This window comes from Parus major, chromosome 15 (assembly GCF_001522545.3).
Source record: "Parus major isolate Abel chromosome 15, Parus_major1.1, whole genome shotgun sequence".
NCBI classification, from domain to species: Eukaryota; Metazoa; Chordata; class Aves; order Passeriformes; family Paridae; genus Parus; species Parus major.
In genome coordinates, this window is record NC_031784.1 from 3,469,394 (window position 1) to 3,483,119 (window position 13,726).

General features: G+C 60.1%; 2 protein-coding genes across 8 annotated transcripts in view; one reads left to right on the plus strand and one right to left on the minus strand.

Moving 5' to 3' along the window:
* The first annotated feature begins 888 nt into the window (after positions 1–888).
* SH2B3 (SH2B adaptor protein 3) overlaps positions 889–13,726 on the plus strand; it is a 25,868-nt gene continuing 13,030 nt past the window's right edge. Inside the window, exons 1-2 of one of the 4 annotated variants that reach the window (XM_015643874.3) lie at positions 889–1,640; positions 9,384–10,166. In XM_015643874.3, the coding sequence (XP_015499360.1) occupies positions 9,411–10,166 (756 nt within the window). In that variant the 5' untranslated portion in view covers positions 889–1,640; positions 9,384–9,410. Of the gene's footprint in view, positions 1,641–3,228; positions 3,337–8,565; positions 9,093–9,208; positions 9,228–9,383; positions 10,167–13,726 lie in introns of those variants that run through there. The other 3 variants (XM_015643876.2, XM_015643875.2, XM_033518315.1) reach the window with 3 other exon arrangements.
* On the minus strand, positions 6,325–8,499 carry LOC117245213 (atherin-like). Of its 4 annotated transcripts, none has more exons than XR_004499641.1 (2): positions 7,489–8,229; positions 6,325–7,029 (listed from the first exon to the last, which is right to left on the minus strand). XR_004499641.1 is itself a non-coding variant. In XM_033518316.1 (2 exons), the coding sequence occupies exons 1-2, from the start codon at positions 8,379–8,381 to the stop codon at positions 6,803–6,805; spliced, it is 642 nt and encodes a 213-aa protein (XP_033374207.1). In that variant the 5' UTR covers positions 8,382–8,499; the 3' UTR covers positions 6,325–6,802. The 4 variants fall into 4 exon arrangements, 2 of the variants coding, with proteins under 2 accessions (XP_033374207.1, XP_033374208.1); XR_004499640.1 differs by having other exon boundaries at positions 7,368–8,196; XM_033518316.1 differs by having other exon boundaries at positions 7,967–8,499.

Sequence of the window (13,726 nt, forward strand, 5' to 3'; positions counted from 1 at the left end):
GTGTTGCTGCACAAGCTCCAGGACTTCCCCTTCTGAGCCTCTCCCAATTTTCGCGTTGTCCCCCAGCATCCCCCCAGCAAGAATTCCAGACCCCGTGCCTCAGTTTCCCCGTGAAGTTTTGATGGGAAAGATGGGAAAAATGAACTCCCATGTTGAGCTCGCCCCACAGCAGGGGAGGAGGGAGAAGAAAAAGGTCTGAAAGGAGGTGAGGGGGTGCCAGGAGCATTTCTGGATGTGGGATGCCCTTGGCCTCCGCTTCCTGCTGCTCCCATGACCGGTGACTTGGTGCGATTACACAGTGGCGGGTGCGGGACGGCTCAGGGAGATGAGCGGGGGCTCTGAGTCACCTCCAGTGCCGGGAATCTTGTGGTACCGGGGGGCTCGGACACCGGGAGCTGTGCGGGTCCCCGCCCAGAATCATCCCCCAGGAGCCCCAATGGATCCCGAGCCGTGCCTTGGCGTTCCAGGCGAACAAGTCCTGACTGTCACAGAAACGCGGGCGTGGGGCGGGCGCGGCGCTCCCCGGAGCCTCTCGGGGTGCGGGTCCTGCCCCGCTCCGCTCCCACGCGGAGTTCCCCGTCCCACGCCGTCTCCAGCCGGGCACCGGAGCTCGCTGCCCCCGGGCCCCTCCGCCCCGCTCCGGGACAGGCGGAGCCGGCCGGGGAAGGGCCGGAGGCGGCGGCTGCAGCGCGGGGAAGAGCCGGGAGAGGGCAGAGGGAGCCCGGCCACGGCGGCCGGAGCGCTGCGGGGCTCGGTGGGGACAGCCAGCCTCGGTCACTGCCCCCGTCCCGCTCCATCACCACCCTGCTCATCGCCACCCCCTCCAGAACCAACACAATCACCCCTAAACCACCCTCTCCATCACCGCCTCCATCCCCACCCAAACCTCGGAGGGGGCACCTAGAAGCCAGGATAAGATTTTGGGAGGCATTTTCCAGCTGAGCACAGACCCTGAGAGCCAAGAATTTCCAGATGTTGTCACCCCCAGGCCCCCTCCGGGCAGGTTGGGACGGACATTCCTTCAGTGTGGGATGGCAGGGGTCACCAGAAACCCATCACATGCCACCGTGAGAAATGCAAGTGAGAAATGCAAGTGAGAAATGCCTCTTCCCAACCACCCCACCCATCTTGGAAGAGGAATTGAGGAGGGAAGCGGGAAGGACTGCTGGAAGCCAGTAAAGGGTTTTATACAGGAGAAGAAAGCAGCAATGGTTAAAAGCTGAGGGCAGTGCAGAGCGGAAGGGAAGCAGCAGCGCCTGAGTGTGTGTGTGTGTGTGAGAGAGAGAGAGAGAGCATCTGCGCAGCTCCACACACACAAACAAAAAAAACAAAACCAAAAAACCAAAAAGCAGAAGTCGGGGGGTAGTGAATTAGCAGTTGGGAGACTGAGAAAATCCATACAGGAAGCAAAACAAAAGAGAAATCTCAGGCCACTGGGGCTGAGGACGCTGAGAGGGCGCTTCTGACATAGATGAAGTTGATAAAGAAAAGTGCGATCGCTGGGAGCTGGGACAGCCGCCCGCGGGGAAGGGGGGCAGGCACCCGGATCCGCCGGCCGCTCCTCCGTTCTCAGGAAAAGAGCCAGAAGGTGCAATTATGCATAAAGCAACGGCAGCAGGAATTAAAAAGCAGATTTTAAGGTAAGATTTTATCATGTCAGCTGCTCCCAGCCACTTCCTTGTGGGGTTTGGGAAGGGTTGATTGCACGCGGAGTCGCCTGGATCCCTGGCAGTGCCCGAAGGGGCTGTGGGGTTATGGCTCAAATCTGATCCGGGGGGGTTGCTGAGGCTGGAGGAGGGCAGCAGGGCTGTGTCCAAACCGGCTGTGGTCCAGGGGTGGCACAGCACCAGCTGGGAGTTTGCATTTCAGTTCTTTCTTCGCTGGAAGACGCATTGGGAATGGATGGGGTGAACAAAGTGTATTGAAAGTGCTGCTGAGGGTGGACCCCACGGGAGTGACACACAGATGTTGCTCTCTAGCAGCTCAGTGTGTCTCAGCCCACTCTCTAAGGGCAAATTCCCGCAGCTGCCACCTTCCCAACAGCCACAAATCCATTGTGTGGTGTCTGTAAAATCCCAGCTGCCGCATCCCTGGGCTTCCTTGGCTGGGTGGGCGCCAGACCCTGGGCACCCACGGCTGCTCTGCCGTGACTTTTGCCCACCCAGTGTGAGTGGCCTCTGCGTGGGGACGTGTCCCTCTGCCCCTGGAGCTGCTGCCATTCCAGACAAGGCTTTGTAGGAGCTCTTGGCACAACCAAGAGTGGGGGATGTCAATGGGCCAGATGTGACAGTACAGACCGCAGTCCAGTCCTGTACTGGAAAAAGGTGCAGTGGAAGTTTATTTTCCTCCAATTTCCTAGGGCAGAGTGGGCGGCTCTGCTCTCAGCTCTGCTCCCCTGGGATGAGATGGCACCAGGATGGCTGAGCCTGACCCGTGTCCACCCACACCAGTCCCCGGTCCTGCTTGGGACCGAGGGACACTGTGACCGCTCTGTCACGGCTGAAGCCTCGCCCACTGTGTGGGACAACTGCGGGCCCTGTGTCCTGAACCGCTCTGGCTGGACGTGGGCAGCAGCCTGCGGTGCCTTTCGCCACAAGATAATTTAGAAAATTACGAGAAATGGGGTTTGAGACGACATCTGGCCCACTACTGCCACCCCAGAGGTCTCTTGGGTCCCAGCCCTGGGAGCTGGGGGAAGACGTGGCCAAGCAGGAACAGGAAAGGGGGGCGCTTTCCTCCCGAGCCTCCGAGAGCCCCACGCTCGGGCTCCCTCCCGACTCCCGGGGGGGGCTGCGGCGGACATCCCCAAATCCAGGGAGAAACATTCTAAAAGTCATAAAAACTAAACAGATACATTTAAAAATTAAAAAATGAATCCACGGCGGGAGCGCGGCCGGGCTGTTTGCGCCGCTGAGCTCCGCGGATGCGATAAGATAAAGGCAGAAGCGGGGAGGGGCGGCGCGGAGCTGCGCGGAGCCGGGCGCACCCGCGGAGCCGCCGGACGGACGGACGGACGGACGGACACGCACACACACAGAAGGACAGTCACACGAGCGGACGGACAGACAGACGGACGGACGGGGCGGCCCTTCCGCTCCGCCCCCGCTCAGCCTCCACCCCCGGCCGCTCCGCTCCGCTTTACATAACCCGGCCGGGGCCGGGGTCCGCGCCCCGCGCCTCCGCCCGGCGGAAATGCGGAGCCGCCTGCCCCGGTTTCCTGCCTGAGCCGAGCCGAGCCGAGCCGTGCTGAGCCGTGCGCCCCGTCCCGCCCGCCCCGTCCCGGGCGCTCCGCCGCTCCATCATGGGCGAGCGGCAGCCGGACGCCTTCTCCTGCAGGTAACCGCTGTGGTACCGGGCTGGGCTGGGCTGGGCTGGACCGGAGCGGGGCGGCACGGGCGGCCCCGGGAAGCGACCGCTACAAAGCGAAAGTAGCGGCGGGAGGAAGCGGCGAGGCGGCCGCTCCACTTGTGCAGCCCCCGGAGCTTCCCCGGGAGCCCCGGGCTGGATTCTCTTACTCGAGGAACTCCGGTGCCCCCATTCCGGGGTGGTGAGCCCCTTCCTCCGCCTGCCCTCGGACAGCAGTCCCGTCCCCCTCACTCCGTTTCTGTGCGGCACAGCCTCATCCCTGCCCTTTCCTCGGGCTGCTTTTTCCCAGGGACTGCTCACCCCTAGGGGACCCGTGGTCTCCCAGCTCCCGTTTTCCTCGTGGGCATCCCCCTGTTGTAGGAGCTCTGTTCCTCTGTGGGTGCCCCCATCCGAGAGACCCCCGTCCTTCTAGCAGCACAGGACCCCAGAGCACCTCTTCTTCTGGGATCCCTCGGCGTCCCCCACTTCCCAGCATCCATATTTTGGAGATCCCAGAGCTGGGGGTGCAGCATGCCAGGATCCAGCCCTACTCCTCTGCGTCCCCCCGGACCCCTGCAGCCCGTGCCATGGGGGTGACCCCCCTGGGAGGGTGCAGGACCCATGGGGTGATGCCCACCTGCCCCATGTTGTGGGGTTCTGGCTGCCCAAGGGGGCCATGCCTTGCCTCTGCCCCCCGTGGCCACTGCGAGTGCCAGGCAGAGATGTCACCTGGAGCTTGCCAAGCTGCTCCTCTGACTCTCTGCTCCCTGCAGACTTTGTTGGCTCCGTGGCTTGGCAGGGACTCGGAGCACGAGGCCGATGCACCAGCGGTCAGAATCCTCACAGCCTTCCCATGCCCTGCCAGCATTCCCAGTCCTGCCTGTGCCAGAGCCCATCAGGGTGACCCACAGAGAGCCTGGACCTGCTGGCTCATGGCAGTGACACGGTCATTGCAGCCCGGGCTGGGATTTACTGTCAAGGAAACCAGGATGAGTTGTTGAGCTGCGATTTCGATATTGTTGTAAATTGATTCAAGATGTGCTGGAGTTGTGGGCTGGTGGCCGAGGGACTTTCTGGGGCTGCAGCCAGAGGAAGAGGTGGCCTGTGGGGGGACCTGGCACTGGCACCTCCTGCATGTCCTCTCTGCACTTGGATTTGCTGGCAGGAAACGGGATTGGCATGTCAAGGCGTATGGAATTAGTGGCAAGTTTCACTTTGACTTGTTTGGGACCAGAACAATGCTTTGGATTTCTTTTTAACTTGTTTTTAGGGCAGGAGAGACTCGTCCCTGTGCAGTCTCCCCTCCCCAAAGCTGCTTCTATTTTCTCTTTTATGTATTTATTGCCTCTGGTAAGATCTGGTTTGGTTTCACCAGAGCCCATAAGGCTGTGGGTCTGCCAGCACCATGTTGGAGGGGTTGGGGTGCGAATGCCAGCGGCTTTTGAGGGATCTTCCATCCTCTGCCAGAGCAAATCCTCCCCACCCACACACCCATGGGACTGATGGACACCGTGAAGGTGTCGGGACAAATCCCAGTGGGTGACACAAAGCGAAAGTGCAAGCGCTCATCGCTGATGGGGTTTGTGGTGCTGGCGGCGCTGCCGCAGCTTGACAAGGAGAAAAGGCCAAATCCAGCAATCCCTGGAGGGGCTGCTGTGGAGAGCCTGGAGAGCCAGGCTGGCTGGGAGCTGAGCTGCTGGCTGCTCCCTGCTGTCCCCAGGGACCCCCGGGGAGCCGCTCCCCCAGGAGCGCTCCCCGCACCCGGTTTCTCCCACGCCTACACCGCAGCGATTCATTTCGTGCAACAAAACAAGCCCTGTCGAAAGAGGCCACCCCGCTGCCGGGCTTTTCCCCGCAGGCAGTGGGTGTAGGAGAGTGTGATGGTGTAAACCAGGCTGCAAGGTGCCAGACACCACGGGGTGGAGGCAGGCAGAGGGTTTTTGGGGAGCTGGGCTGGCCACAGCTGTTTGTGCCGGTGAGCTGCTGTGGGCCGAGCCAGCGTGGAGTTTGGGTTTGACCTGAGTTTGGGTTTTCTCCATCCTGTCTGTCCTGTTGGAGTGGTCAGGGAAAGCCAAGCAGGTGAATTTCCCTCGGATTTGAGGTGCTGTGACATCACCCACATCCTCAGAGGTCTGTGGTGCTGCTCAGCCCACACAGAGCTGTAAACTAAGACCAGTTTGGGTCTTTAACATAGAAAGTTGTGTGGTGCCAGGAAGTGAAATGAAAGGAGTGTGTCTGTCCTGTGAGAAAGGGGGAGAAGGAGGGCAAAATCTGCCTTCCCACACTGGCTTTTAAATGGATTTCCTACAGCCTGTATGGACGTGTGGATTGGGAGAATCTCTCTGACCTGCTCCTTTCTTGCTTTTTAACTTGCTGGTTTGGTTCAGCCATAAGAGACAGAGGGAACTGAGACCCCGTGGGGTTCTCCAGCTTGTGTGGGAACAGCTAGAGGCCCAGAGGGAGTGATGGTGCTGTGCCATCACCCTCCATGAGACCCAGAGAATCCTCACCATCACAGGGAGCTGCCCCAGAGGGAGTAGGAGGGCAGTGCTGGGCAGTTTCTGCTGTGGATTCTGCTGGCACTGGCTTTGGCTGTTTTATAGTGATGCTGTAAATATGTGGGTGTATCCCACACCCCGAGGCTACAGCCAGACCCTTTCCCCACCTCTCCTCCTGCACCAACCCCTCCTGCCTTCCTGAGTGGCAGCATCTCCATGCCCACCCCCAAATGGCTGCAGCACCCTGCAATCCAGAGGTGCATCCAGGTGTTCTTCCAGCATCCACCATCTCTGGGGGATCGGGATGCAGAGAGGCTGCACCATCCCCATCCTGGGGGGATGCCCTGCATCACCCAGCCCTTGCAAACCCACCTGTGGCTGGCTGGATCCCCCAGGGACCTGCATCCCCCTGAGCCCCCCGCCAGGCACCTGCATCCCCCCGGACCCCCCGTGCCAGATGCTGTTCCATTGAAAAGTGCCGTTCATTGTAACCTGGCCTTTTATAGCTGCCTCGGAGCGGCTGCGGGGCCATGCCAAGAAAGGCTGCAGCCGGCTCAGAATAGCTCTTTTCATGGAGGACATCCTGGGAAGGAACAATGTTCCCGCTCTTGGGATTGTGGGAACTTTGTATTTCTGCCACTCAGGAAGCGGGGAGCTGTGGGGCCGGCCAGGGCGTCTCCCAGCCCCTCGCTTCGCCCTCTCCTGAAAATAGTCCTTGGGATGAGTTTTGAATAGTCCTGTGCTTACAAAGGGAGCTGCAAATGCCTCCAGACGCTTCTCCTCCGGTTGGGAACAGTTATTTCTGGGAGAGCCGGCGCATCAATCACATTTCCTATGCACGTCACTGGCGTGGAACTGCGGCGAGTGGGGCCGGTTTCATTTTCAGGTGCTGGTGCTGCACACACGGAGAGCGTGAGCAGGGCTGGGCACAGGGGCACGGCCACGCGGGCTCTGCTCCCTCACACCTCCCCTCGAGGCTGCATTTGTGGTGCAGGGTGACCTTCCCGTGTGGCCACAGCCCCTGGATAGCTGTTCCGTGGTGGGAAGGTGGCGAGTTGGATCCGGCAGCTCCTCCGTGGCAAGGCCAGCTGGCTCTGAACGCTCATCCTCCGGGAGCGGGTGGCAGGATTGAGGCGCTGGCTCCCAGCACTGCCCTGGCACTGCTTGGTGCTGCCGGCTCCTCTGGCTGCAATTAAACAACAAATGCATTTACTGGGACAAATAACCCATTGCCGGATCCAGGCACGGATTCCCGTCCCGCTCGGCGCTGGCACCGCCGCCACAGCAGCGCTCAGGTTGGGCAAGAGTTTAAGGGAAGCTCCCGGGGGTGGCTGGGGCTGCAGGGCTGGATCCTGCACAAGCCCCAGCTCGCTGTCCCAGCCCGCATCAAAGCCACCACGGCCGGTCCATCCCGTCCCGCTCTTCCTCGAGTTCCTGGCCCAGCACCCCAAAACAATCCCAGCACCCCAAAACAACCTCAGCACCCACAAACAGCCCCGAGGCAGGGCGGGCTTGGTGACGTACAGCTCTTCCAGCAGCTGGCAGGGATGGAAGTCCCCCATCCCAACTAATCGTGGTGTGTCCAAGGATGGGCTGGATTCTCCGTTCAGAGCAAATTAAAGCAATCAGAAGTACTTCAACCGACCTGCGGGATGGCCAGGAGCTCCTCACGGGAACATAGGAGGAATAAAATGTAAATTCTGCCTTAAAGTCACCAGCTGCCGGATTCCAGCTTTGCGAGCACAGCGGGCTGGAGCAGGGAGAAGCATCGAGAACTCGCATCCCTGTGGATGTCGCTACTGAAACCTGGGGCTGAGCAGAGGAGCGGGAGGCTGCTGTGGTTAATTCCGGCATGGATTCATCCGGGATAGCTCTTTGCATGTGGGAAGTGCGCCAGGCAGAAGCAGAGAGGCCGGCGTTGTGCCAGCGCTGGGAGGAGGAAGCGCTGGGGAGCTTTTCCCACCGTCGGGCTGGAAAAGCACGTTGCTACTGGAGACGGCCTTCGGCTCCTTCCCACCGCGTGGCGCAGACGAAGCCCGGCTTTTTCCCCCTCCCGAAGCTGGTGCGAAGCGAGCCCGAAATCTTGGAAGGCAAATTCCCTGCCCTGGGAATCTCCCACCTGCCTGAGGAGCCGTTCGCATGAGCGCCTCTCTTCCCTCCGCATTTTGCGGGAGCATCCTCTGAGCGTGCCGGCGGCGATTCCCGGGTGCCGGGAGGAAGCGGGAGCGGGGCGGAGGATGCTGAGTCACGGGCAGGCTGGCGGTGCTGATAGACGGGCCCTGCTCGGGGATTCTGCCGGGCTGCTGCGGGCGCATGCCCCGCTCTGCCGGCACGCCGGACGGCCCCGAGCTTTGGGCGGCTCTTCTGAGAAGCCGGGCCCGGCGAGGCTGGCGAGGGACAGATAACATCTCCCCTCGCCTGCAACCTTGGCGGGACGTGCGCGGCAGGGCAGCGGGTGGGCAGAGATAGAGCCTCGCTTCCCGGCGTTATCGCCGCCCCGGCTGCAAACACCATCCCCTGTGCCCGCACGTTCCTCATGGCCCGCTCGCTTCCTCCTGGCCCCTCAGGGCTTTTGGTTTGGTTTGGTTTAATTTTTCCTCCCCTCCCAGCAGCCGGGGCGCTGCTGCTGCTGGAGTTTCTCGGGGAGGCGGCGGTGCCCGGTGCCGGCGCGGCAGGATCCGGGTGGGTTGGCCGATGTTTCCTTCCTGAGCGGAGTGCACGGCCCCGATAAGTGCCCCGGGAGAGCACGAGGTTTTCTCTGGCGAGCAGCGGGGCCGGCCCTGGGGAGCGCCACTGCCGGCTCAGCCGGGCACGCCGGGCCGGCTGCTCGCCAGCCACGGCGCCGCCAGATTGGCCTGGCAGAGAAATCTGCTGGGGGCAGAGATACGGTGTGGTTTGCCAGAGCCCGGCAGCTCCCCCGGTGCCGCAGGCAGCAGAGCATCCCCCGAGAAACGCGCTTCACCCCGCGCAGTGCCGGCCTCTCCCCAGGCCGCTGGGGCCAGGAGGATCTGCCAGCGAGGCGGCTCCATCCCTGGATTTCTGCAGCTTTTCATGTCGCTTCCTCCCCTCCCGCCCCCGTTCCAGTTTTATCAGCTCCGTTGAAATCGGTCCCTGGAGGGAAACCCATCGGCGCTGCGGAGCCTTGGCAGGAGCCGAGCGGATGTGGCCGGGCCAGGCGTCCCCGCGGGCAGCTGCAGGCAGCTGTGCTGGCAGGAAGCCGCGCAGACGCCCCGCGTCCCCACCGCGCAGGTGGGGAAACTGAGGCACGGCCCTGCCGGGTGGGGCTGGGGGCTCGGGGTCCCGCGTGGCCACTGCTGGTGGCCGCTGGTGGCCACATGGCCGTGCCGCTCCCTGGGAAGCGGCTGTCCCCTGGCCTTTTCCAAGGTATCCGTGGGAATGAGGCAGCGTTGAGTGGGACATTCCCTGTGGATCCACGTTGGGGATGGGAAATGGCCACGCCAGGCAGGGTTCGCCGGGGCGGGGGACACGTGGGGAGGGACCCTGGGACCGCGCTCACCCCCCGTGTGCTCTGTCTTGCAGCGCGGCCGCCTCGCTGGAGCCTCGGCAATGAATGGGCACTCGCTGCCGGCCGGCACGCCAGCGCATCCCCGGGGCTGGCATGAGTTCTGCGAGCTGCACGCCATCAGCACCGCCAAGGAGCTGGCGCGGCACTACCTGCGCTTCGCCACCGAGCACCCGCACCATGACCTCCTGGCCGCCGAGAACTTCTCGGTGCAGTTCACCGACCTCTTCCAGCAGTATTTCTGCCACGAGGTGAAGGAAGGCATCGCCATGAACCAGCTCCGCATCCTGCCCGCCGGCCCGGCGCGGGATTACCGGGACACGCACCGGCGGCACACCGACGCTTCCCTGGGCACGGTGGCCACTAAAGCCGAGGCGGAGCCCGGTGCCCGCCCCGAGCAGCCCGTCCGTGCCCCCGAGGCTGCTCCCTCCGGGCTGCGCAAGTCGTGGAGCTCGGAGGAGCTGGCGGGGCCGGCGCGGAGACCCTTCTCGCTCAGCCAGCTGCGCAGGAGCTGGCGCAGCCTCTTCCGACGCCGCTCCTCGGATGCGCTCCCCGGGGAAGGCGATGGGGAGGCGGCGGAGGCGGCTCTCAAGCCGGGACTGGGGAAGCGCATCCTGCCGTGGGGGCTGTCGAGGGAGCAGCCCCCCGAGGTGCGCAAGGAGGGGCTGCTCAAGTACGGGCTGCTGGATGACAATTCCCTGGACAGCGGGACGCGCTGGCAGCGCTGCCGCCTGGTGCTGCGGCGAGCGGGGCCGCCCGACGCCGAGGAATTTGTGCTGGAGCTCTTTGACCCACCCAAGGTAAGGATCGGCCGCCTCTTGCCTGTTCCAGCAGCGATGGGGACTGAGGACGATGCCCAAATGGCAGAGCATCCCACAGGGAGGAGCAGGGGCACGGATGGGTTTGTTCTGCCCCTTCTCTGCCTCTGCTGCTGCCACACGAGGCTGGGACTCGTTTGTTTAATACCTCTGAGAAGGAGACAAAGCCACTCCTGCGGGGTCAAGTGTGGGGAGTGAGAGGTGCTGGGACCGAGGTGTGCTAATTGCTGCAGTCGGGTCAAGGTGTCATTGCATTTCTCCCTGCTGGGATTTCCAGCTGGAAGCAGAACGCCTGCCTTCTGAGCTGAGGATGGAGGCTGCAGCCTCCATCCCACTCATCCCAGCCTCATGGACCCGTTACACCAAGGTGCAACCCAGTCTGATCAACCCCAATTTCCCCCTCTCCCCTGTGCTGTGGCTTCAGCAGCTTGAGCATCTGCTCGCCCGGGCAAGCTGGGAAAGGAAAGGGAAAATAGGAATGAGTCTCTGTGCCTTTCTGTGCTCCCAGTGGGACCCATAGTTTTGCTTTTTGTGAGGAGTTTTGTGACTGGAAGTTCAGCTCTCGGCTGCTGCAGGGAGCTCCCGTGGTGCTGGGACGTGGCTGGAGTGGAGATGATGCAGGATGTGAGGGAGTGCAGAGTGATGTGGGGGGAGCTGGGGTATTTAATCTGTAAAAAAGACGGTTCCTCCACATGGCAGGACTTGCACAGGCATGATGGGATGAATTCTCTTTTTTTTCTTTTTTCTTTTTTTTTTGTTCTCGTTTAACTTTGATGACAAACTTGTGCTCTGGAAGGAGGAAACCTCCGGTAGAGCTGGAGCCTTGTCCCTGCCTTCAGGGTAGCAGGGTCAGGGAGCAGCTGGCTGAATTCCTGCTATTTCCGTCAAATGACTCCAATATTAAATATTTGAAAAAAGAAACAACATCAAAATTGTGACATCTGAAAGTAAAAGCTGGTTTTGCTCCGTCATGTCAAGGGTTGCAGTTGTTTGTCCCCGTGGGAGTGTGTGTCCCCATGCCGGGGCACAGGGAGGTCAGAGGTGCTCTGGGGCACTTGGAGGCTGCTCCAGTAGCTGGATAGCTCTGCCTTTCTTCCCTCCCTCACCCCTTTTCTCCCCCTTTTTTCCCTTTCCCCCATTTTTCATTCTTTTAATCTTTTTTTCTTTTTTTTAGTTACTTTTATTTAATCCATTTTTCTTTTTTCTTCCTCCTTTTTCTTTTTTCACTTCCCCTTTTCTTTTTTCAATTCCCCCCTTTTTTTTAAATTTTTTTTTTTTTACTGCCCCCATATTTTCTCCCCATCCCCACTTTTTTTTCCCCCCTTTCCTTCCTTTTCCTTTCTTTGTTTCCCTCCCCCTTGGGAATCAAGCCCAGCACATTCTTCCTCTCCCCACATTCCCTGCCCAGCTTTCACCCAGGGGTGGGAGACACCTCAAACAAGGCACTGACCGAGTTCCCCCAGTGCTCTGAGCGTTATTCCTTGCAGTCCCCACGGGATGGAGATTTCCTGGTGCTCCAGGAGCCCCGAGCAGGAGGTTTCTCAGCCAGGCCTGCGGAAGTGGGGGATGTTCCTCGCTGGATTTTGCAAGTCTCCGGATTAAATTGCTTCCTGTGCAAATATTCTCAGGGCGGCTCCTTCCTTTCCAATTCTCTGGGCCGGGGCCAGCTCCGGTTCCTTTACAGCACAATCAATCCAGACCCTGTCCCAGTGACTGCAGGAGAATTCCAGGGGTGGTGGAAAGTCCCCCGTGGTTCTGGTGGCTCCCGCTCCCCAAACCCAGCACGGGGCCAAACCACGGAGCAGTGAGAACAGAAGGGTTTGTTGAGGGGTTGTTTTCCCTTCAAATAACTAAACAACACTCATCAATCCCCTGGGAATGGCTGTGAGGAGCCCCCTCCCCTCCATCCTCCTGCCCTGGGATGCTCCGAGGGCTTTGCCACTGCCTTTTCCCCTTCTCACGGGTCTGTTCTTGATTTGAGGACTCTGTTGATCACCGTAGAAAATGGATGGTTTCAAATAAGCAACTGGAAAATCAGTTCTTGGGATTTTTCAACCTCAACTGCTCTCTGGACTGTGAGGTTTTTCACCCTCAGGGTCTGCCTGGAAACACCCTTCCCCCTTCCTCCTCTTCCTTCCCCCTTCCTCCTCTTCCTTCCCCCTTCCTCCTCTTCCTTCCCCCTTCCTCCTCTTCCTTCCCCCTTCCTCTTCTTCCTTCCCCTTTCTTCCCCTTCCCCCTTCCCACCCTGTAAATAATAGGATGCAATTGAAATTTCATCTCAGCCTCAGGGCTTTGCAGCATCAAGCCCAGATATCCCTGCCCTTGGAATGACCTTGGAGAAGGCAGGTGTGTGCAGAAAGGAGGGAGGGGTCTCGCTGCTTTTGGCAGCTTTTATCTAATTTTTCCCCCCTTTTCTCCTGGTGCTCCAATGAGGCCTCTGAGCTTAATCCCATAAAGTGCCCGGCATCAAAGGGAGAGGGGGCTTTGAAGAGCCCTGATCCCATTTCCTGCTTGGGTGGCTGTGCTGGGTGAAGGGGTCAGGGAGCTGTGCTGGAGAATTGGGCATCCCCTGCCCCAGGCGTGTGCCAGAGGAGATGGGGATTTGGGGAGGGGGAGCAGCTCCCCTTCCCCCGCTCACAGCCACAGCTGCCTTGGTTTTGGCATCGCTCCCTCCTCCCTCCAGCGCTGGAAAAATGATGTTGTGAAGGAAGGATTTGGAGATGATGGGATCTGGAGCTCTCCTGGGTCACTGCCTGGCTGGGTCACAGGGCTGGGGGACAATCCCAGCCTGGGGACATTCTGGAGGGTGCTGGGGTGTGAGGGGGCCAGAGGGAGGTGATGATGCCGTGGAATCCAGGGATATTGGGATACCTGGAGTGCTTGTGTTTATGGCTGTACATCTGTCTGTGCCACAGCAAAACCTGGGCATGGCCCTGGGATTGCAGCCCACGGGTTTCTCTGATGTCTCTTATGAGGGTGATGCTCACCAATCCTCCCTGATTTTTCCTTGGGGGCATTAAGGGCTTTCTCCTCTCCCACACCATTTAATCCCATATAACCCTCAGGACTGGATACCTCTGAGGTCTCTCCACCTTCATAAATTTAAACCAAAGCTGGCAAACCCAGGTTTGTCCCTTTTGGGGCTGCCCCGTTCCTCAGCTGAGCCCAAGCCCCAAATACCTCTCACGTGGCCAAATCCCAACCTCGGTGAAAGCCGTGATTCGCAGCGGAAATGTCCCAAGCCGTTTCTGTTGACCAGATGTTTTCACAGGAAGGGGAAGGGAAATGGGATTTGCATTTGTGCCGCTTTCTTTATAGCGTTTTAATGAAATCCAGCGCATCCCGTAAATTGATGGCACGCCGGGACTAGCCGGGAAGACTCCTTCCGGAGAAAGCCCTTGGAGCCTCTGCCACAGCTCAAACATCTTTGCTGAAGCCACGGGAGGAGCAGTGTTTTTATCTCTGCTCAGTGTGAGGCTGCTTTGACTTCCTTTTTTTTCTCTTTTTTCTCTCTTTTCTTCCTTTTTTCCCTTTTTTTTTTT

Coding starts and splice junctions, on each gene's coding strand:
- LOC117245213 (XM_033518316.1), bottom strand. CDS start 8,381: ATGAGGAACGTGCGGGCACAGGGGATGGTGTTTGCAGCCGGGGCGGCG. Junction 7,030..7,966: donor TCATGCGAACGGCTCCTCAG/GCAGGTGGGAGA, acceptor GTTTAATTGCAG/CCAGAGGAGCCGGCAGCACC.